A 25,486-nucleotide genomic window follows, 5' to 3' on the forward strand; every position below is an offset into this window, starting at 1 on the left:
CATGCAAATTAGTATAGGGAAACAAAACATTAAGACAAAGAAATTCTGTCAACTGATCACGTATAACCTTAATTCCTCCTCATGTATCACTCCCTTCTTGCTTAACATTAATATTTATCTCCCAGCTACTCTTGTTTTCAGATATTATCTTCTGTAGTTAAAATGTTTTTTTTAATTAACTGTTAGTACAAAAAAAAATACTTCTGACCAAATGTCTTATGTTTGCAAATGAGTTGTTTTGTTCTATGGAATTTTTTTTTTTTTTCCATTTCACAAATTGTTTTTCTGGGAGTTGTTTTCTTTTTCCATTTTATCAAATCTATCTTTTAATGAGTTATATGACTTTTCCAAACCATCTTGCAAAGTTTTTATTTCCTTTCCCCATTTTTCTTCCAGCTCTCTTTTAAGATCCTTTTAAATTTCTTCTAGGAGAGCCTCTTGTGGAGACTAATTTATATCACCCTTTGGGGCTTCATCTAGAGACAATCTGCTTTGGCCTCCAGGATACTCAGGGTTTGAAATCTGTTCTTCTCTTTCATTATGAAAACTGTCTATGGTCAGAGTTCTCTTTGCTTTTTTATTCATTTTTAAAGAAAGTTAAGGTCTGTTTTTAGGGCAGAGGAGGTTTTCCAAGCTTTTTCTATAAATGGCTGCAGTTGCTCTAAGTTCTTGCTGATTCACTCTTGGTGCTGGGTGGACATGGCCAGATCCCATGAGATATTCTGGCTTTTCGTGGTTCACTATTTACTTTTTGTGTTTGTGTTGGATATTTTATAACTTCTCTGCTGATCTGCTGGCTTGCAGTCAGGGCAGAGTAGCCAATACTGCTGTAGATTACTCCCCGAAGATTGTCCACAGCTCCTTGTGCATCCTGCACAGCCTGGGGTCTGCAGTGCCACACTGATATCTGTGCTTGGCCTGCTTGCGCTTGGCTCGCTTCCCTTTCTGTAGGATTGAAGCAAACCTTTTCTGGAGATCTTCAAAATTATCTTCTGATGGTAATTTGTTGCACTTCTAATATTTGTGGATTCTGGTCCAGAGCTAATTCAGAGGCTAGATTTGTGAATTAATCTGAGAGTTGTAAGAAAAGGTCAGAATGAAACATGTGTCCTGTCATCTTGGCTCTGCCTCCTCAAATACCTTATATAATCATGAACACATAAAAAGGTATAGTAGTGATGTGAAGTTAGAAGTTCCTTAGAAAAATAGCAAGTGTATAATAAATTACACATCAAAAATAACTTATAAAAGCATTTTGAGTAGTGATACAGATTATGAAAGCAGGGCCAAGAGAGATGACAGCAAAACATTCTAGGTGAAAGGAGAAATGATATCAAATAAAAATCGTTAATAATATAAAGACTTGGACCTTATCCAATAATGTTTTGCATTTATGTGAAGACATATTTTAAATCATTAATCTGATAATTCTGCTTATTAATAGAAATGAAAATTGATTTGAAAAAGAAAGGTAAGACTTAGCTTGTTTATTGGAGTAAAAATTTAGGCAGTGATGGTGGGGAACACTTTTAATCCCAGTAGTATCTGCTTCTGGAGGAGGTCTTTTGACTTCAAGAATTTCGAGCTGCCTAAATCTAAAGTGCATCAATGCACTAAATAAACAAACTTACCTAGGTTGGAAAGGGAGTAGCTCAAAGTTTTCTTGCTGATAAGCAATGGAGTACAGTCCATTAGTGTCCTGTTGTAGTTTTAGCAAGGGAATAATAGGAGAGAAAGAGTTGAAGGAGAGGGAGGATGGATATTCATAAATTTTGACTGATTTAATAAGTTTTTTTTTCCCCTGGCAGGAGTTTAAAAAAAATATATAAACTTAAAGTTTAAGGATTCTTATTTTAGAACATATCACTGAGTATATTGTTGATAGTAATAACTGAGAAGTGAAGAATTGATGAAGTTACATCAGTTAATATTTGGAGAAAACATCCAAAAAGTACATTCTATAGTCCAGGGGCTGGGGATATAATATGAATGTGAAAAATTAAATATAAAAATATATGCAAAGTAATTTGTGGGAGGACATTTAACAGCTGGTGGGTGTTTTTAACTTTTAGTCCATGGAAGACAGATTTCAGGAGAGGTGGTGGTGATGCCTATGAACTTAAATGAGGGGGAAAAATGAGAACTTTATTTTCACTAATCTCTAATTGAAATTTAGTGATTAGGTGGTATCCTGGGCATAATGCTGGACATTGAGCTGGGAAGACTGAGTTCAATTCTCACCTCTGTCACTATCTCTGGAATCCTAGGCAAATCATTTCTGTCTGTCTCAGGTTCCTTAACTGTAAAAATTGGAATAATATGGCCAAAGAGCTATTAAACTGCATACCTTTTGACCCAACAGTATTTCTACTGAACTTGTATCCCAAAGAAACCTTAAAGGGAAAGGGACGCACAGGGGTAAAAATGTTTGTGGCAGCCCTTTTTGTAGTGGCAAGAAACTGGAAACTGAATGGATGCCCAATAGTGGGGGAATGGCTGAGTAAATTATGGTATATGAAAGTTATGGAATATTATTGTTCTATAAGAAATGATCAGCAGAATGATTTCAGAGAAGTTTTGACAGACTTAAATGAACTTATGCTAAGTGAAGTGAGTAGAATCAAGAGAACCTTGTACATAGCAGCAACAAGATTATGTGATGATCAATTGTGATGGACTTGGACTCTGTTCAACAATGAGATGATTCAGGTCAATTCTAATAGACTTGTGATGGAAAGAGCCATCTGTATCCAGAGAGAGGACTGTGGGGACTAAGTGTGGTTGATAATATAGTATTTATCCTTTTTTGTTGCTGTTTGCTTGCCTTTTTTTTTTTTTTTTTTTTTTTTGATCTGATTTTCCTTGTGCAGCATGACAATTTTGGAAATATGTATAGATGAATTACATATGTTTATTATTTATTGGATTACAGATATTGGAGGAAGTTGGGGAAGGGAGAAAAATTTGAAACAAGATTTTGTAAGGGTGAATCTTGAAAGCTCTCTTTACATATATTTCAAAAATAAAAACTTATTATGTATAAAAATAAAGAGAAAAAATTGGGGTATTAGTAGTGCACAACTTCCTGGAATCATTGTGGATATCAAGTAGGATAATATTTGTAAAATGTTTAGTACTGTGCCTGACATATGGTGGTAGGACTTAAACCTACATCTTACTTTGTTTAGGCCACACAGATTAGTGTAAGGAACAAAATATTAAGACAAAGAAATTTTTTAAACTGGTTTACCACTTTATAATCTTAGTTCCTTCTCAAACATTTCCTCTTTGCTTTAGTAATCGCTCCACTGGGCCTCCGAATGTAGATTGACACAGGGAAATGACAGGTGGGGCCCAGCTTCAGCCCCCCAAGTGGAGCATGATGGCAGCCGAGGTTACATCCAGAGAATTTTAAGACATGATCAATCAGCCAAAAGGCAATCAGATGGAAGAAAGGGATTGAAATTAGGAAAAATAGAGTTGTGTGCAGTAGAGACTACCGAGATACTCCCTGGAGAAGTGAAATCTGTTCCTGTTGAGCCTATGGATCCTTTGCCTCCAGGGACAGTAGGCTTGACCATTTCACCTTCTGAGAGTGCCTACAAAACAGTGTCCATCCATACACTGATGTGGGAGACTGGAGAACGTGTATTTAATATCCCAGTCACTAACACAGGCAGACAACGTGTGATTTATCAACCAGGAGAAGTAGTAGCATCAGGCTTATTGTTACGGACCCCTAATAAGCAACCTAGTGATAGTCGCCTAGATTTTGACTCCAATGAACAAAATCCAGGAATATATTGGACAGCAGCTGTGACAGCTGACCGACCTATGCTTACTATTTATATAAACGGAATACCATTTGAAGGATTGGTAGACACGGGTGCAGATCGTACAGTTATTAGAGGTGCCAATTGGCCCGGTCACTGGCCAAAGATTAAAGCAGACACCTATATGTCTGGGGTGGGAGGATCAATAGCAGCAGAAGTTAGTGCTAGGCCTTTGAGATGGGTATTTGAAGGAGAAACAGGAGTTTTTCCTCCTTTTGTGGTTGAAAAAATCCCCATCACTCTGTGGGGAAGAGACATTTTACAGCAGATAGGATTACAAATAAGCACTTCGGCTTTTTAGGCAGGGCTGCTGTTGAAGGCCTACCTGCACTTTCACCAGTTCCTATTCAGTGGAAGACTGATTCACCAGTGTGGGTAGAACAGTGGCCCTTAAGAAGTGATAAAATTCAGGCCTTATTAGACATAGTGCAAGAACAACTTGACCAAGGACACTTGCGGCCTTCTCTAAGTCCTTGGAATTCCCCAGTATTTGTGGTGAAAAAGAAATCTGGAAAATGGAGGATGATAACTGATCTAAGAAGAGTAAATGAACAGATGGAAACTATGGGAACTCTTCAGCCTGGACTTCCATCTCCTACTCAGTTGCCAAGAGAATGGCCTCTATGGGTTATAGACATTAAGGATTGTTTCTATTCTATTCCTCTAGATAAGGAGGATATGAAAAGATTTGCTTTTTCAGTGCCTAGTGCTAATTTGGCCGAGCCTTATAAAAGATATGAATGGACAGTTTTGCCACAGGGAATGAAAAACAGCCCTACTATGTGTCAAATGTATGTTGCAGCTGCTCTTGCTCCAGTAAGAAAAGCCTTTCCAAAAGTAATATTGTTACATTATATGGATGATATTTTGGGATGTGCACCTGAGGAACAAATGTTAGAGGCATGTCTACAAAGGACCATGGAAACATTAAAGTACTACAAACTGCATATAGCTACAGAAAAAATTCAAAGACATGCTCCTTTTCAATATTTAGGATATGAAGTATATCCTAAGACACTCACAGTACAAAAGCTTTCTTTAAGAACAGAGAAGTTGAACACCTTAAATGACTTTCAAAAATTAATAGGAGATATCCAATGGATGCGTCCAGTGTTAGGCTTAACTACCAATCAACTACAACCTCTATATGACATTTTAAGGGGAGACAGTGCTTTAAATTCACCACGCCAGCTTACAAAAGAAGCACAAAAGGCTTTGAGAGAAGTTGAACTGGCTTTATCCAATGTGGTTGAAAGAGTCACTCAAAAACCCTTGGAAATATCAGTTTTTGCTACAAGAGAGGCACCCACAGCAGTCCTTCATCAAGGAGACAGAGTGATTGAGTGGGTGAACCTCCCAGCACAACCAGAACAAAGCCTTACACCTTACCCAGTGCTTGTGGCTAGGATTTTATTAAAAGCTATTAAGAGAGTAACACAATTATCTGGAATAAGTCCTGAAAAAATATACACATTCTATACTAACGCACAAATTAATGTATGCTGTGAGACCATCCCAGAATGGCAAATTTTATTGGCCACCGCTCCAAATTTTGCACATGGATCTCCATTAAAGATTACCCGGCTACTACATAATTGGCGATGGATTTTTTTTTTTTTATTTTTTTTTTTATTATATATATATATATATTTTATAATATTATCCCTTGTATTCATTTTTCCAATTTACCCCCCCTCCCTCTATTCCCTCCCCCCGACGACAGGCAATATCATACATTTTACATGTGTTACAATATAGTCTAGGTACAATACATGTGTGCGAATATCATTTTCTTGTTGCACAATAAACATTAGAATCTGAAGGTACATGCAACCTGGGCAGACAGATATTAGTGTTAACAATTTTCATTCCCCTCCCAGTGTTTCTTCTCTGGGTGCAGCTACCTCTGTCCATCATTGATCAACTGGAAGTGAGTTGGATCTTCTTTATGTTGAAGATTTCCACTTCCATCAGAATACATCCTCATACAGTATTGTTGTTGAAGTGTACAGTGATCTTCTGGTTCTGCTCATTTCACTCAGCATCAGTTGATTTAAGTCTCTCCAGGCCTCTCTATATTCCTCCTGCTGGTCATTTCTTACCGAGCAATAATATTCCATAACCTTCATATACCACAATTTACCCAACCATTCTCCAACTGATGGACATCCATTCATCCTCCAGTTTCTAGCTACAACAAAAAGAGCTGCCACAAACATTTTGGCACATATATGTCTCTTTCCGCTCTTTAGTATTTCTTTGGGATATAATCCCAGTAGTAGCGCTGCTGGGTCAAAGGGTATGCACAGTTTGATAACTCTTTGGGCATAATTCCAGATTGCTCTCCAGAATGGCTGGATTCTTTCACAACTCCACCAGCAATGTATTAGTGTCCCAGTTTCCCCACATCCCCTCCAACATTTGTCATTATTTGTTCCTGTCATCTTAATTGGCGATGGATTTTTGAAGAAAAGGTTTCTAAGGTTCCTCTTAAAGGACCAACAATCTTTACAGATGCCTCCAAAGAAAATATTTGTGCCATATACTCTCATGATTTAACCATAAAGAGAGTAATCAGGACTCCTTTTCAATCCACTCAACAGAATGAATTATTTGCTATCATGCTAGCTCTTATTTATTACCCAGGAGACGTAAATATAATTACTGATTCAGCCTATTCAGTAGGTGTAGTACAAAGAATTGCCACAGCCCAAATAAAATTTGCAGCCTCCAATATTTATCAGCTCTTTAAGGAACTTCAAGAGCAAGTGAGAAAACATCCAGGCAAGATTTATATTTTGCATGTCCACTCACATAGTGGACTTCCAGGTCCCATTTTTGATGGAAATTCAAAGGCAGATAGCCTTCTAACCATGTTAGCCAGTAGTCCTTTATTTCAGGAAGCACAAGAATCTCATTCTAAATATCATCAGGCTGCTCGAGCTTTACGTTTACAATTTGGAATCACAAGAGAGGGAGCTAGGAGCATAGTAAAAAGCTGTACAGCTTGTCTTCCTTTCCATGCTCCTACACTCCCTCCAGGGAAGAATCCTCGTGGTTTGAGACCCAATGAAATCTGGCAAATGGATGTGACCCATTATAAATCTTTTGGTCGTCTATCTTTTATTCATGTCGTGGTAGACACCTTTTCAGGATTCACATTTGCAATGCCAGCAGCAAAAGAGACAGCCCGAGTGGTCACTGAATTCCTTATACAAGCTTTTGTAATTATGGGTGTGCCACAAGCAATAAAAACAGACAATGGACCTGCATATACGTCCAAACATTTTACACACTTTTGTGCACAGTATAAGATTTTACATACCACGGGCATACCCTTTAATCCTCAAGGGCAGGCAATAGTAGAGAGAAGAAACAGAGATATTAAGACACTCCTCCAAAAACAAAAGAAAGGGGGAGCCACAGGTAGCCCTAGGGAACTTCTAAATTTAGTTCTCTATACCATTAATTTTCTAATTTTTGACAAAGATGCACTGGCTCCAGCAGACAGGTTTTATAACCCACCAGAAGGGCAGTGTCCAGTGAGAGCATCTCCACTGTCCTTAGATAATCGCCAGGTGATGTGGAGAGATCCAGAAAGTGGTGAATGGAAGGGACCAGATAGGTTAACTGCCTGGGGGAGAGGGTTTGCTTGTATTTCTTCAGCAGGAGAAGGAATCAGATGGGTGCCAACGAGTCATATTCGCCTTGTCCATCAGAGAGAGACAGAAAAAGAGAAAAACCTCAAAATAAAGGAGAAGATCTAAGAAACATCTGACACTGAAAGAGCATGGATAATAAGAAGACTGTTAAAGAACTTTAAAAACCAGCAGGAATCATTGGACTTCCTCACACAAGATGAGACTAATGGACAATGGACTTATGGACATTTATAAATTTTCAATTTATGATTATTTGATTATGATTATGTTATATACTTCTAGCATGTGTTATGTTACTATGTTACTATGTGCTTATGTAATTTATGTAATTATCTGTAATACTTCCCATATTGATGGATTTATGATTCAAGGTCATGACTGTCCTATGTTCTAAATCAAAAGAAAGGGGGAGATGTTAGGATTACTAAGTGAGAACTGAGGTTGTCTGGATAGTGACAAGGTGAGAATTCAGGTTTTCTGGACAATTACAAGGTGAGAACTCAGGTTGACTTGATAGAGGGGGCAAGCTCATTGGCTGGGGTGGTTCTTCCCAGAAGCCCTTGCATTATCCCACGCCCATTCTCTGGGAGGATAAAAGAGACAGCACTGGGCGCAGAGAGCAGATCGGCCTGGAGAAGGATAAGAGCTGGAGGAGATTCAGAGCCAGGATTCAAGAAGACTCTCTGCATTGCATCAGGCTTGACGGGGCTCTCTGCAGGAAGGGAAGTCACTTCTAAGGACAAGAGTTAACAGCAACTGCCTGGAGACAACGGTTCACTACAGGAAGAAGAATCTGTCTGAAAGATTTGAGTAGACACAGCAGATCTCTTCCCAGAGAGTGATCTGGCAGCTTCTAGAGACGACAGCTCGCTACAAGTAGTGCACAACTTCCTGGAATCATTGTGGATATCAAGTAGGATAATATTTGTAAAATGTTTAGTACTGTGCCTGACATATGGTGGTAGGACTTAAACCTACATCTTACTTTGTTTAGGCCACACAGATTAGTGTAAGGAACAAAATATTAAGACAAAGAAATTTTTTAAACTGGTTTACCACTTTATAATCTTAGTTCCTTCTCAAACATTTCCTCTTTGCTTTAGTAATCGCTGTTATGGTGATGAGGACAATTAATTCACAAATATAGGACAAGAGAATAATTCTAATGCATCTATATAAGCAATTCTAATGCATCTATATAAACAAAGCCTCAAAAAATAACACAACTTGGACAGACATTCAAATAGAATTTTTGAAAGATGCTTAAAGTAAGTGTGTTTTTAGAAGTTTAAATTTTTAAAAAAAATTTTTTTTTAGCAATGAAAAGAATATGCTAGAGGAAAAAAAATTGGAAATTAATGAGATTAATGAAGAAAGGAATGAGTAACTTTGGCACAATAAGTACAAAAACCTAATCAATAAGAACAAAATAGAAGTCAGTGACTCTGTGACACAAGAAATATTAAGAATATCCAAAGACTGGGGGGAAAAAACCTAAAAGAAATTTTGTAAGCTATTTAAATAACAGAAGGAATTGACATGAGATTGAGAAAACTTAAAAATTAGACCACTTGAACACCATTAGCAAAATAAGAGCCTAAACATCATATTTCAAGAAGTTTTTTTTAAAAAACTGTTCAGATTTCTTAGAACCAGAGAGCAAAATGGAAATATAAGACATACACTAGTCTTTCCTAAAACTCCTAAATGGAAATTCCCAAAATCATTATAATCTAAATCCAGAACTTTCATGACAATGAAAAAAATATTGCAAGTAATCAGAAAGAATGCATTAAAAGTATTGGGGACACATGGCCGTGATTACACATGATGTAGTAGTTACTATCAATTAATGGAGAGCTTGGAATACCATATTCTAGAAGACAAGATAATAGACTTACAGCTAAGAATTATTTAACCAGCAAAGTTGAGTATAATCCTACATGGGAAAAAAGTGGATTTTTAATGAAAAAGAGTTTTTAGGCTTTCCTGATGGAAAAAACCAGCGTGAAATAGAAACTTTGAAGTTTAGATAAGAATAAACAGATTAAAAGGTAAACATGAATGAACAATGATAAAGGACTAAAGAAGGATAAACTGCTTTCATTGAAATGTGAAATATATATATGAGAACAGAGTAAGAGAGAAAGGAATATACTAGGCAGGATAGGATGAGAAAAGGAAAAGAAAATCAGAGAATATTATCTCATATACTCAGGACACACAAGTAGACATCTTCCCAATTGAAAGAGTTGGGAGGGAACAACTGACACTCGAACCTCACTATCATTTTGTCATCTAAACTGATAAAAGGAAGGAAATGTGTATACATGTGTGCATGCAAACAGAGTTGGGTATAAAAATATATTGCTCTCAACTGGGAAATAGGAGGAATGTGTAGAAAAGTGAAAAAGGAGAGGTATATTAGGTAAAGGATTCCAGAGAAACCTGTATTTTTATATGAATTTATTGCAAATAAAATGAATAGAACCAAAAGAACAATTTATAGAAAAACAATAACTTTGAAAGAATTAGAGACTCTGATCTGAATAATGACTATCCATGATTTCAAAGGACTAATGATGAAATATTTCAAGTACTTCTTATGGAAAGGTGAAAGAAAGAATTGGAGCACAGAAAAGTAGGATATAAGTTTGTTTTGAACGTGACCGATGAAGAAATTTGTTTGTAACATACAAAACATGTTTGTAACAAGGATTTTTATTTTACTAGTTCATCAACAAAATAGGGAGTGCCTTTCAGGTTTGGAGAGAAAATGGATTTTTGCTGACATAAAAATGAAATAGGATTTTTAAATGACAAAAAAAATCCATGGGTTCATTGATGCAGGTAATCCTGTCTCTAATGTAGATCATAATGTCAACCTTTCTCTGAGGCCTTAGTAGGCTGTGTAAATTGCTATGGTTAAATTTTTTTTTTTTGGGGGGGGGTCATCTGGTAGTTACCTGTCTGATTATGATCCTGTCCAAATTTAGCTAAGCAGAGCTCTGAGAACAAATGTTAATTTCTAATTTTTAGTGTTGATCTGGAGTTTATTATTTTTTTTTGTTTTTTTTTTTGGATGAAGTAATTGGGGTTAAGTGACTTTCCCAGAGTCACACTACTAGTGAAAAATTAAGTGTCTAAAGCTGGATTTGAACTCAGGTCCTCCCAATTCCAGGGCTGATACTCTATCCATTGCTCCATCTAGTTGCCCCTTTAGTGTCATTCTTCAGGTCTATCATCAAATAATTTTCAGTCCTGTCCAATGTTTCATGATCCCATTTGGAATTTTCTTGGCAAAGATACTGGAGTGGTTTGCCATTTCCTTCTCAGCTCATGTTACAGATGGGGAAACTAAGGCAAACAGGGTTGTCACTTTTTAGGGGTCATACAGCCAATATCTGAGGCCAGATTTAAATTTAGGAAGATGAGTTTGGCTTTCCTTTAGTTTTAATCTAAGGGTTTTGTTTTAGTAATAAGTTTAATAAACTTAACAATTACTTTGGACATTTACTTTCATTGTTTGGTGCATTTTCTCCATATTTCTCTTTCTCTAAATGTTATCTTTTTGTTTCCATAAATTCTTCATAGAGAATATAAGCCAATAAGCCAGAAGTCTTCTAGTTTTACCATCTGAAGGATAGTTAGTACATTAGAACTGTCCATATATTATCTGTAGACGGAATGGGCCTATTTTACAGACACAGAGATCTAGAGCTAGAAGAGACCTTCCAACCTCTTTATTTTACAAATTTAAAACCAACATCCAGGGAAGTGAAGTGATTTGCCCAAAGCCACACAGGCAAACAATCATCAATGATGGCATTTAAGCCCAGGTCCTCTAATTTCAGAGCCAGAATTCTTCTATACCACTGCACTTCTCATTTTTTCATTCATGTTGTTCCAGGCACTTTATTTTTTGTGTACAGATGCCCAAGCGATCAATATTTAACATAGCTCGTATCCCTGTGATGGTATATGTTGTGAATTTTAATTGGTAGAAATTCTTTATTTACTCCAAGTTAAACTGATAAGTATATTATACTTACTGTTTAATAATAAAGCACTGAGTTACTTATCAGGAAGGGAAAAATCCTTCCCAGGTTTCCACATCATGAAATAGAAACTTACTTTCCTTCTCTCCCTCTCTTCCTGCTTTCCTTTTTTTTCTTTTTAATAGCTGTATCAGTTTGTATGTCCAAGTATACACTTGGCATACATAATAGCTTCTTAAAGATATTAACAGTTATTTATAAAATATTATGTCAATTGAAATTATCTTTGAAAACTTCTAATTATTTTTGAAATATTGATTTCTTTATTTCTATCTTAATTGTATTATTTCTGGCAGTGGGTTTAAAACTGAACTCAGTGGATCCAACAATGAGTATTGACCTTAAATACTTGGGAGTACAACTGCCTCTGGCTCCTGCCACTAGCTTTCCTCTTTGGAACCTTGGAGGAACCAATCCTGGCTCTCCAGGTGAGTAAATTGCATTTGAAAAATCAAACACCATTTTAATTATTTAGGCCTAAGATTATATATGATGTGAATGTAAGAATGTATTTATCGGAAAAAGAGTGAAATCAGGTTTTATGTATAGTGATATGAATCTTAGCAAATGAGATGTTAAATAATTATTTGTAATTTAGTGACATTAGTTATTGCAATTTTTCTTTTTTCAGATGCTGGATTTCCTTTCGTTTCCAGGACAGGGAAGACCAATGACTTCACTAAGATCAAAGGGTGGAGAGGAAAGTTTCATAGTGCTTCTTCTTCTAAGAATGAAGGTACTAGATGATGGAGAAGGAAATAATTATTCCTAACAAATGTTCTATAAAACATATAATTTGATAGTTATTCTTTTTTGGTCTTTCACTTATGATTTAAGTTAAACCAGAAATTATGAAAAGAAATGTTTTTTTCTCAGATTTATTCTGTTTCCTTTATTTCTACAGCTTATACCTTAGTTCTTTATCCTTTTTTTTTTTTTTTTTTTTTTTTCTGAGGCAGTTGGGGTTAGTGACTTGCCCAGGGATACACAGCTAGGAAGTCTTAAGTGTTTGAGACCAGATTTGAACTCAGATCCTCCTGACTTCAGGGCTGGTGATCTATCCACTGCCCCACTTAGATGCCCCAGAAAAAAATTTTTATAGAGTTTTTGTAATAATTTTTTCTATAGTTCTTTTCACTATTTTTTTGTATTGGGTTCATGCAAGTCTTTGCATATCTCTCTGTAATTAACTTTCATTAATTCTTGTATTACATTAATATTCCATTATGTTTATCTGTCTTAATTAGTTCAGCCATTCCCCAGTTGAATGTCACAGTCTTAGCTTTTACTTTATTTGACACTACAAAAAGCTGCTACAAGTATTTTTGTATGTATAGGACCCTTTCTAATTTCTTGAATCCTCTTTGGGGGATATAGACCTAATAGTGGAATAATCACTTCTTTAAACAAGATTTTTCATCATGCTAATAATGTTTTCCTTTAGAACCTTTTAAATAACACCCAGAATCATTATAAATAAGACTTCTGAGACAACTTGTAAAATGCTTTATGGTAGGTATGAATATTCTCATTTAAACGATGATACAAATAAGGCTCAGAGAAACTAAGTGATTACCCATAGTCCCATAATTTCTATGAGTATGAGAGGAAAAGCTCTCATAAAATAAATAAAAAATATTTTAAAAAGCTAAAATCAGCTTTTGTCTGTTCTCAAAGTTCTGCAAAACACATTTTCCTCAACAAAGCCTTCTCTATTAAATCATTCTAGTATATCTTGCAGGTTGTTTTTTAAAGGGTATATTGAAGTTAACATGATAGTATCAACATGGCCCTATTTTTAATCTTTGTACCATGTAGAATTTTCTTGATTTGGAATTCTTACTCTTTTTTTTTTTTTTTTTTTTTAAGAGAACTAAGTTTTACAAATCCTTTTTTTTAACTTAAGAGAATTTTAATTTAATAATGTTTTGTATATCTTCACTGCTGGCTCTTTTCTCTTGTGTCTTACTCTTAGAAATAATAGTTTTTTAAGATAGAAGTTTTGGCCTAGAGAAGCAATTTTCTTGTCCCTGATTGTGCAGTTTTTTATTATCCTTTGCAAAGGATAATTTCTTTCTCATTTGCCATGACATCTCTCTGGATTCATGTCCTCAAACTTTTCTGGGTGCCACTTGCCTTCAGGAGCTCTAGTTCCCTTTCTGAAGCAGGATGATTAGTCTCTTTAATACTAAATATTTTATACTTCTTATAAACTCTTTATCTCTCATTAACTAATCTCTCTATAATCCTCATGGGAACTTCCTTCAGTAGGATTTTTCCCCACTGAGTTCAGTTACTTCCTTTGTCTTCTCGTTCAGTTCTACTGTAGACCCTCTCACCCCAAGATAGCTGCTGAGTGAATTAAGGATTAGGGATTTGTCTTCATTACTTTTAGTTTATCTTTGTTAGTGTCTTACAATGCAGAAATAGTTGAAATTACTTTCACTCTTGTGCATAATTCTTATTTCAAAGAGATTTAAGAAGTGGTGAGGATCAGAGAAAGTGTGGTCTTCCAACTTATTGTTCATATGACCAGGAAACCCCATTTGAAATTTATTCTCTCTTTTCTGAATTTTGTAATATTAGGAAAACTAGAAAATTAGGTTGGCCTCACATAATATAAAGAGCCTAGAATAAAAGACCTAGAATTTAATGTGTAGGTATTGAGGATTCCTTTAAAGCTTTTAAGTCGAGGTGTGTTATTAGAGTGATGCATTTATGAAGATGATTTGAATTGCTTTTTTAAGGATGAATTAGAGAAGAAACAAAAAGCAAGAAAATTATGCAAGTTTTAAAATGCAAAGGATATATAGGTTAATTAATTTTTGTCCTTTTTTATTTTTCTCCCTTCTTAGAATATATTATCAAGTTAAGTAAATTTCTATTCTAGGGCTGTGCAAAGGCTTGCTTTTTGTTATAGTGCATTTTTTAGGATTTATACTATACTTTTCTCAAGAAATGATTTGTTTAATTTCAGGTGGCAGTTCAGAGAGTTCCCTAAAGAATCGCTCTGCCTTTTGTAGTGACAAACTTGACGAATATTTAGAAAATGAAGGCAAACTAATGGAAACAAGCATGGGCTTTTCATCAAATGCTCCCACATCACCTGTGGTATATCAACTGCCAACGAAGAGCACTAGCTATGTACGAACATTAGATAGTGTCCTAAAGAAGCAATCTACTGTTACCCCATCCACATCTTACTCTTTGAAGCCTCATCCTGTACCCTCCGCCCCTCGTAAGACCAAGTCTCTTAATAAACAAGCAATTTCAAGTGGCCGAACTAAATCGTCTTATAAACCCATTTTGCCATCTCCTGTTTCACCAAAGCAAAAATCATCTCAAGGAGATAAGGTCACCAAGACTTCCCCAAATAGTAGGTTGGAAAGTCAGGGGGAAAATTTTGTTGTACCAACTTTGGATGAAAATGTATTGCCAAAGCAAATCAATCTTAGGCAAGCACATCACCAACAGCATCCAGCAACTCGTCCTCCAGGATTGTCTAAATCTCAGGTGAAGCTGATGGACTTGGAAGATTGTGCCCTGTGGGAAGGGAAACCACGGACCTACATTACTGAGGAGAGAGCGGATGTGTCTTTAACAACTCTCCTTACAGCTCAAGTATGTATCTTGCATTTTCCAGAAGGTATTAATTTGGGTTAGAAGGGGTGTGTGATTAGTAAAGGGAGGTTGGAGTGGGATTTGTCAGTAAGATCAGTTAGTTTATAGCATTTAACTTACCTTTGTATCTTGTTTATGAACAAGCTTAAAGAGATGTCCTCTCCATTTGTTCTTTACCAGTTAATCACGTGAGTACAATTCTTCTATCAGCAGAGGAAGATAATATAATTGTGCTTTTAAATATCCCACTTCTGTATAAAGGCAGCTTGCCATTCTAAAATCTCTTAATTTTAATTCCCAAAATGTAGATAAGAACATTTTGTGATCTTATTGAAACAGCTTTGAAAAATTTTGCTTAAATGATCATTGTGGAAATATGTATAGAAAAGTTGCACATGTTGAACATGTATTGGATTACTTATTGTTGAGGGAAGGGAGGAGGGGGAAGAGAGGGAAAAATTTGGAACACAAGGTTTTGCAAGGGTGAATGTTGAAAATATTATCTATGTATGTATATGTTTTGAAAATGAAAAGCTTTGGGGCAGGTAGGTGGTGCAGTGGATAGAGTACCAGCCCTGAAGTCAGGCTGAGTTTAAATCTGGTCTCAGACACTAAATACTGCCTATCTGAGTGACTCTGGCAAATCACTTAATTCCAGTTGTCTCAGGAAAAAAAAAAGAAAGAAAAGAAAATTCTGCTTTAAAAGGTACTAAATCCCAGGAAATGTAATTAAATTTATAGAGAGGGGAATACGAAATTTTACAGTAGGAATTTTTAAATCATTAATGATAGCAGTGATTTCTGGGGACAAACAATGATGTTTGGTCATATTTTTTAAAAAGCCAATAAAAACAATGAATATAGCAGCTTCTATTTTAATCTTTAATTTAATTTCCTAGTCAATGAGTCAAATTTTTTGATTCTTCTTTCACAAGACTAATGTGGAAATGTGTTTAATATGATTCTACGTGTATAATCCTTATCACATTGCTTGCCACCTTTGGAAAAGAGTTAGGGTTGGAAGGGAGAAAAAAAAATTGGAACTCAAAAGTTTATATAAGTGAATGTTGAAAACTATCTTTTCATGTAATTGGAAGAAATAAAATACTCTTAAGGGCATGGGAAAAAAGAAAGAAAGTGAATAAAAATCTTAATAGGAAGGAAAACCTTGATAAGTCTGCTATCCTGGATTCTATCAGAATCCCAGGGGAACTTAATTCTTTAACTGAAAATCTTCTTATTCAGATGGAATTTTTCTTTGTAGAAAATACTTTGATAGTCATCTGTAATATGAAGTGAAATTCTAGTTTACTGATCCCTAAACTCCTAGTGCTCCTCTTCAATATGTATTATATCCTCTCACTCTTAATTATCTGATAAAAAGAAATAAGTGTATGTGTTTTCAATTGAAAATAAGTTTACTAAGAACATTCTTCTGCTTGATTGTACCATTTTCTAAGATTTCTAATTTTTCTAAGAGATTTCTTCTTGCCCTAGCTACACAATCATCTTGTCCTTTGAGTTCTAGATGGAAATTATTCTGATTATACCACTTCTTAAGAATTTCTCAAATAAAGAATGATTTTTCATTGTGGTTCATAATGAGGTAAAGATTAAAGTTGTAGCTATGGTGTTGACACTGCATTGAGTAGTAGTGAGGGATGATGTTGGAAATAAATTTTTGTAGAATTACAAGTGTGTGCTTTAATTTTAGGCATCTCTTAAAACTAAACCCATCCACAAAATCATCAAGAAACGAGCTCCCCCATGCAACAATGACTTCTGCCGACTGGGTTGTATATGTGCTAGTCTAGCCTTGGAGAAACGCCAACCCGCTCATTGTCGTCGGCCTGACTGTATGTTTGGCTGCACCTGTTTGAAAAGAAAAGTTGTGCTTGTTAAAGGAAGATCAAAGAAAAAGCGCTTCCTGAGGAAGGCTGCTCGAAGAGACGCAATATTTTCTGGCACCCTTGGTGATCAGAAAAAGGAAGGAGGAAAAGAAATGACCAGGGAGGAAGATCGGTTGAAAGAAAAAAAGAAGAGAAAGAAGGTGGAATATAGTGAGTATTAATTAGAGTTGGGCAGAAGTGGGGTTTGTGTTATTAGGGAAATCTCATGAGAACATTTATGTTATAATTATTTCAGAATTTTTTTAATCCTTTAGTAATACATAGAGTGTTTTTTTTTGTTTGTTTGTTTGTTTTTTTTTACATTTATTGAATTAATAATCTTCTGATTTGGAATTCTCTCCATCAAATCATACTGTATTCCATCCTATCCTATATATCCTGTTCATACTTTAACATAAATTTCTTCCTTCCTTCCTTTCTGCCTCCCTCCCTCCTTCTTTCCCTCCCTCTTATGGTTAGTTTACATTTTGGAGACAATTATTTTGATTACTTTTAAATGTGTTTTTTTTTCTTTCATTAAGGTAATAGGCAGTTTAAATAAAGAGCACTTGTTAAACACTTACTATATTATATATAATTATATATAAGACATTGTTAGATTCTGGAAATGTAAGCTGAAAAGAAAAAGGGGTCTCTTCATTTATGTACCCTTTCATTTTATTGAATGAATAACTGGAGTTAGATTCACACTTGGCTTTATTCTTTCCTGTTTTGGGCCATTATAATTTTTTTCCATTAAGTCTTTGATAAGAAGTGACATAGCTAGTTTTAGTGTATTGGAAAATATAATTTACCTAGGCTCTTGCTAGTGCTTGCCTACGACTCATATTTGACAACTTATCCAGAGGAAATGAAAATCAGACTTATCCATTTTCATGTAATTCTTGGTCTTTGAGACCATTTGTGGATTTAATTTTCCATCTTGTTCCATTTACTCAATAACATGACTAATAGAGAATTTAATAAAATGATATTTATTAGGCACCTTATGTGTGTTAGATATTATTCTAGGCACAAAAGATAGAAAGACAAAACACAATTGTTAATTGTTCTCAAGGAACATTTTATTTTTTACATTGATTTTATTGGGTGATGGAAATATATCTTAACAGATGGATGACTAAAATATTTATTTAGCATTTACTATATCCCAGGCATGTTACTAAGAAAGAAGATAAAAATAGAAGCAAGCATGACAATCCTTGTATTCATAGAGCTTACATTTTATTGGGACAAGGCAATAACTAAAGGGGAAATGGAAAGAAATTGATGTTGAGGTAGAATATGCCTGCTTTGGCATGGTGAGGAGATGAACAGGAAATAGTGTGAAAGCCTAACCCTGACAAAATAAAATGAGAGTTTGCCTTTCAGAGTTGAGGATTCCATGGACAGGGAGTCCAAGGTTATGTAGGAGAGTGATAATTGAAAATGATGGCTGAAGTGTAAGCATCATGGTGAACAGATGTATAAGAAGTAGAATGGAGGGTTGATAACATAAGACAAAAACTTGCCTATCATTTGGGGGACTTAGGAATAAGCTCCAAGTTTGGAATAGAAAGTATGGGGGTGTTGTTGGCTGAGTGTATAACATATCTTTAGGAACAGTGGAGCCATCATCCAAAGTTGAGTTAAGAGAAAATAGGTTGTGGTTTGTTTTGGAGTTTTTTGGCCTGAAGTATTTGGGGTTAAGTGACTAGTAGCTCTTAAAAGTTTCTAAGGTCGTATTTGAACTGAGCTCCTCCTGACTTAAGGTCTAGTGCTCTATCCATTGCGCCACCTAGCTGTCCTAGAGAAAATAGGTTGTTTTTGATAGAAAGAGGAAGAATAGCTTTGGGAAATCCATCTTGAATTATTACTTCTGTCATTTGCCTCCTTTGCTTTCTTAGAATTAAGTGAAAAAATTTCCTTATTTGTTTTTTATAGTACAGTAATATTCTATTACATGCACATATTATGATTTGTTTAGTTGCTTTTCAATGATGATAAGACACCTCTAAAAGTTCCTTTTTTTGTTTGTTTGTTTGTTTTTGCATTAATTTTAAAAAAGATGTGCTATAAGTATTTTTATGCATGTGGGTCCTTTTTTCACTTTAATCTCTTTAGGGTATAAGCCAGTAGTAGTAGTAGTATTGCTGCCTCAGTGTTTGTTAAGCATAGTGCCTTTTAGGGGCTCATTTCCAAATTACTTTGTACAATAGTTGTACCATTTAACACCAATAATGCATTAATGTGCTTATTTTCTCACAACTTCTCCACTAATTTGTCTTTTTGTTGTTGTTATTAGCAGCTTGTTTTTTCTCTTGGGAGTGGATAAAGAAATTGAAGTTGTTTTAATTTTCATTCTCTATTACTAATGATTTGGGATAGTTTTTCATATGGCGATTGGCAAATTCAGATTTTTTTCCATTGAAAACTGTTCAAATGATTTGACTATGAATTTGACATCATACTCTCCTCATTATTCTGCTATTCCCTAACCTGCTTTCATGCCATTTTCCACTTTGTAATGTTGCACCAAAAACATTGATTCACCTGTAGGCAGCATATTGCTGTCCATGATGTCTCAGGCCCACCACCTCCTCTATTACTTCCAAATGACTTCCATCTTTATTTCTGTTTCCCTTTTCTATTCCCTTGCGTGTATTTAGAGAAGTCTTTTATTGGTCTTTCTGCTGTCACTCTGTTACTGTCTTTTGCTATTAGGTGTCCTATAGATCTCTCAAATTACCGGTTGTCTAAAACAGAACTCGTCTTCACTCATAACTCTTCCCTCTTCCGAATTTTACTGTTGTTGAACATACTGCCATCTTCCCAGTCACCCAGTCCTGAAACCTGTTTCTTACCTCACATAAGCAGTCTTAGCAAATATTGTCATTTTTAACCTTCACAGCATTTCGTGAGTGTTCCTTTCTGTCCACTTATGCATGCCCTCCTTACTGCTCATCTTTCTGATTAGTTTTCCTCCCTCAAATTTCTCTTCACTTCTGAATGTCCTTCACTTAACTCTGAAAACAATGTTGCTATTAAAAAATAACCATATTCCTTGCTTGCTCAATAAGCTCCAGTGTTTCAGGTATCTCTTGTTTGGCAGTTAAAGCCTTTTAAAACTTTCCTACCTTTCCAGTCTCTGTGTACTTTATGATAACAGCTGCATTGGCTTGCTTGTTCTTTCCACATGACACTCCATCCATCTCTTATTTAAATGCATTTGCACTAGGTAGAATGCTCTCCCTCATTTTTGTCTCCTATCTTCCTTGGCTTCCTTCAAGATTCAATATCCCACTTTCTTTAGGAGCTCTTTCCTAACCTTAAGTTACCTTGTCATTATACTGTATGTAATTTTTACATACATGTTTTTTCCCCACAGTTTTTCCCATTAAAATGTGACCTCCCTGATGGTACAAATCATGTTTTTTGCTACTATCTCCTGCACTTAGCACCTAGGACATGCAATTTAATAAGTGGTTGTTAAGATTGAATTAGGAAAGGTTTCTTCTGGAACCTGCCTGCACTTGACGTGATCCCTGAAAATATGTAAATAAGGGAGTTCATTTTTTTATCATATTGAACAGCTTATTCAAAATCAAGAATTCCAAAAATAATATATTGACTCTGGTGAATATCAAATTGTATATTTTGATCAGAAAGTAGAGTCAGTAAAAACATGTAATGAGAATTCAATCTGGAAAGATAGTTTGGAGTCAGATTATGAAGCATTTTAAACAACAAACATAAGTTTGTGTTTCCTACCAGTAATAGGAAGTCTTATAAATCTTTTTCAGCTGGGTAATGACTTGATCAGAGAAACCAATCAATTTGGTAGTTGTGTGACTTTAATTGGAGTGGAGAGAACCTGGAGGCAGGAGACAGGATAACTAATTAGGAAGCTATTGCAGTAGCCCAGAGAAGAGATAGTGAAGATTGCTTGACTTTGGTGATGTCAGCTGGAATTTAGGGATGGAGAAAATAAATAAAAATGTAGATTGAGGAGTTAATCTGCTTAGAAGTCATAATTGAATCTACTGAAAGAGATTATATACAAAGAAGAGAATTTTCATTTACATGTGAAGTGGAGCATGGATGATGATTCTGCACAGGAGACATAGGAATGATCAGAAGGTAGGAACTTTAAAAAAAAAAAAAAACTTTCAAAAAACTTGGGCAGGAGAAAAATATCAGGACCATGCTGTCATAGTGCTAGACATTGCACTTATGTCAAGAAGTCTCTAAAGGCTACAGATTGTTCAGTAGTTAAGAGGTAAGAGTTTCTTTTTTGGAAAGATTCGTTTCAGTGAGATTGGAAGCCACATTGCAAGGGATTGAAAAATGAGTAGATGTGGAAGTGAAAGCTGCAGAGTAGGGATACCTTTTTAAAAATTAAGTTTTTATTTTTATTTTTTAAAACATTCCCATAGTTTAGCTGCAGAATCCCTTCCCTTTCCACAGAGTTGTTAGGATCAAATGATATATATGTGGGTTTTTTTGAATAAAGTTTTCTATTTTCAAAACACATGCATAATTTTCAACATTCACCCTTGCAAAACGTTGTGTTCCCAGTTATTTTTCTCTCTTTCTTCCCCATACTCCTCCCCTAGACAACAACTAAACTTATATAGGTTCAACATATACAGTTATTCTATACATATTTTCACAATTATCATATTGCACAAGAAAATTAGATCTAATGGTGGGGGGGGGGGATGAGAAAGAAGCAAACAACAAAAAAGTGAAAATGCCATGTTGTGATCCACACTCAGTCCCCACAGTCTTATTAGTTGGTACAGATAGCTCTATCACAAGACTATTGAAATCGGTTTGCGTCATCTCACTGTTGAAAAGAGTCACATCTATCAAAATTGATCATCACATAATTTTGTTGTTGTGTGCCATGTTGTCTTGCTTCTACTCCACTTATCAATCAGTTCATGTAAGTCTCTCTAGGCTTTTCTGAAGTCATCCTGCTGATTCTTTCTTATAAACAAATATTCCATAACATTCATATACCATAATTTATTTAGCCATTCTCCAACTGATGTACACCCACTCAGTTTACATTTCCTTGCCATTACAAAAAGGGCTGCTAAAGGGGCAGCTAGGTGACACAGTGGATAGAGTACCAACCCTAAAGTCAGGAGGACCTGAGTTCAAATCTGGCCTCAGACACTTAACATTTCCTGTCTGTGTGACTGGGCAAGTCACTTAACCCAATTGCCTCAGCAAAAAAAGGGGGGGGCTGCTACAAATATTTTTGTATATGTATGCACAGTTTGGTTTCCCTTTGGGCATAATTTCATATTGCTCTTCATAATGGTTGGATCATTTCACAGTTCCACCAATAATGCATTAATGTCCCAGATTTTCCCATTTCCCCTCCTAATATTTATCATTATCTCTTCCTCATATTAGCCATCTGAGAGTGTGTAGTGGCACTTCAGAATTGTCTTAATTTGCATTTCTCTAATGATTTAGAGCATTTTTTTCATATGACTAGAAATGACTTTAATTTATTCATTTGAAAATTGTACATATCCGTTAGTCACTTAGTCACTTTGTTAGTGACTTCTTAGTCACTTTTTCCAAGTTACTTTCCAAAATAGTTGTATTCTTTCCATAGTCTCTCCAACATTAACTGCTGCAGTGTAACCTCCTTGCAGGAAATTGACTATGGAGTGGAAAAGAGAGATATAAGATGATGGGATGGTGTGGTCTACTGAAGAGGTGTGTTTTTTTTTTTTTTTTTTTTTTTAAGAATCAGGGATATAAAATCATTTTTGTAGAAAGTATGGAGGAAACTAGAGATACAGAGGGATGTTGAAGAGTAGAGACGAAAGGGGAAAATTCCTGGAGTAAATAGGAATAAAAGATTAAGTTGGGAGGGGGTTGGGTATTGAGGTTGGCAATGAGAAAAGCCACTTCTTTTACCAAGAGTTGGGGCAAAAGAAGAAAGTATGGAGGGTAGTGTTGTATATGAAAATTGGGAGGGGTAAAAATGACTAGAGGTTGGTATAAATAGAAATTAGATTTAGGAGTGTTGAAGTCTGGATAGAGGTGTAATGCCAACATATTATGGTCACATCAAAGAATTTCTTGCAGGTAGGATGTTTGTGATCATGAAATCAAAGGTAAAACCAATCCTATATATGACTGAGCTCTAATGAGATTCAGATTTTGTTAGTAGAGGATGTTCCTTAGAACAAGGGTCATCAGATTGAGAAATGGCATGTTATTTGATCAATTTATTCAAAGATTTTACTATCTTAATAATGATAATTACATTTATTATATGGCTTTACCATTTGCCAAGTGTTATGTGTTTCTTCATTTGATGTTCATAATAATTTTGGTGAGATTGGCAATTGATAAATCATTATTTTGTTTATGAAATATCTTACACTTCAATTATGGCTTTCTAAGGTGGAACACAGAGCTAGCTATTATGATGGAACTAGAATTAGAATCCAGGTCTTTTGATTCTTGTTCAGTAATTTTCACTAAATTATGCTTGCTTCTCATATATTTTAATTTTTATTTGATGGATATCAATAACTAAACTATTTTATGGAAATGTGATTTTATAAGCATTACATATTTTTAGTTATTTATTGTACTTTTCCAGTGTCCAGCACATACTTGATTTGTTCAGCCTGCATATGGATGAAAAAGTATACTAAACACTTGCTTATATGTCCAGTGGACTGTGTTAAGTGTTAGAGATGCAAATAGAAAAGCATGATAGTATTTGTTCTTTAAGGAGGCTTATACGTTAATGATGAAGATAAACGACATTTCAGTGGCAAGTTAGAAGAATAGGCCTTACAGTTCTTTAAATGTAACAGCAAAGCAGATGATCATTTATTTTCTTCAATGCTATTTTCATTGCTAAACTATTTCTGATGTTGAAATAATTGTTTTTGATGTCAAACCATTTGATGGTGCCAAGAGCTTTGATGGAGGGCTTTCTTTTTGGGGTCTTTAGTAGCTGTGACTGCTGAATGAGCTATAACATAACTTGTAGTAGTGGTTGCCAGATTGAATTTCCAAAAAGGGTGCTTTCCTGGATCATGACTGTGATTGGGACTGTGTTGGAATCAGGGCTAATGGTTGGCAAGTAGTTTTTAGGTTCTTAGGTTCATTGATCTGGGCTGTTTTTATAATAGTATGAGGGGAATTAGTAGTAGTGATGTCATCTGCCTGACGCATGACATCTTATCATCCTTAGCATTCTCTTATTACCTTAGCCAGGCTGGATGTTCGACCTTTTTGGTAATAGGTGGTTGATATTTGGTGGCATTTATTAAGGGCATAATGCATTTTAGGCACTATGCTAAATACCTTGAATGTAAAGAAAGGCAAAAGAAAAGATAGCTTCTCCCCTTAAGTTCCTATTCTAATGAAAGAGATAACATACCAACAACTACGCATGAACAAGGTACATATGGAATTAATAGGAAATAATCAACAGAAGGAAGGCACTAGAATTAACAAAGAATGGAATTGAGGAAGGTAGGAAGCCAATTGTTCCTTTGATTAATGATTATGGAAACTGTCCTGGAAGCAGTGATCTGTTAGACACTTTTAGCCCAGTTATTCTTGAATTGTCTCATTTATGATAGTTGGTAATTGGTTCATGATGGTGGGTCAACAGGTTGGAAGTAGGGCTAATCCTGGATAAAGATCTATAAAGACAAATTAAGATTAGATTATGAAGGATGAAGAAATTAGTCAACAAACATTTATTATGTGTTCACTCTGCCAGCTAATATGCTAAACATCGGGAATACAAAAAGGACAAAATCAGAGACTGAGGAATTGGAATTGTATGGCATCGACAGAGGAACCTTTAAAGATTTTTAGCATCACCGTGATGCTTTTAAAAAGGTTAATAATAAATGAATAATCTATACTGCTTGAGTGCAAGGACTGCTTTTCCTTCTTTTTTAAATCCCTCTTGCCTAGCATGGCGCATGTATATAAAACCATAGGGATAATTAATAAATGGTTTTTCAATTGGATTTAATTGTATGATTGTTACACATTTATGTAGCACTTTCAGGTTTACAAAATACTTTCCTCACATCATTATGAATTAATGGTAGAGAATTCAACTCTTTAGCCCTCACTCATATCCTTCCAGACCAATCTCCCATAAGGAGGGTGTGCTGCTGGTGGTCTAAATGTACTCAGCAATTTCTCTATTACTGTAGTATTGGCCAATATCCTGCCCTATCCTTTATCCCAACTTTCTGTTGCAAGCAGTGGACTTCAACTCTGTTCAGCCAGGAGTGGATGAGAGAGTTTGGAAGGAAGATTCTATATTTTAGGGGATCCATTGTGTTAAGAATCCCAAGACTATAGAACCTTTGCCTACCCATTTCATCTTCCCCCTCACCTACCAAAAGTAA

General features: G+C 35.4%; 1 protein-coding gene across 11 annotated transcripts in view; it reads left to right on the forward strand.

Annotated features, from left to right (window-relative positions):
• The window catches only part of MGA (MAX dimerization protein MGA), a 231,238-nt gene that overhangs the window by 149,987 nt on the left and 55,765 nt on the right, over positions 1-25,486 (forward strand). For all 11 annotated transcript variants that reach the window (XM_074289346.1, XM_074289349.1, XM_074289347.1 and 8 more), the window contains 4 exons: positions 11,850-11,981; positions 12,185-12,289; positions 14,531-15,174; positions 16,889-17,234. In XM_074289346.1, the coding sequence (XP_074145447.1) occupies positions 11,850-11,981; positions 12,185-12,289; positions 14,531-15,174; positions 16,889-17,234 (1,227 nt within the window). The remainder of the gene's footprint in view (positions 1-11,849; positions 11,982-12,184; positions 12,290-14,530; positions 15,175-16,888; positions 17,235-25,486) is intronic.

This window comes from Sminthopsis crassicaudata, chromosome 2 (genome assembly GCF_048593235.1).
Source record: "Sminthopsis crassicaudata isolate SCR6 chromosome 2, ASM4859323v1, whole genome shotgun sequence".
Classification (NCBI taxonomy): Eukaryota; Metazoa; Chordata; class Mammalia; order Dasyuromorphia; family Dasyuridae; genus Sminthopsis; species Sminthopsis crassicaudata.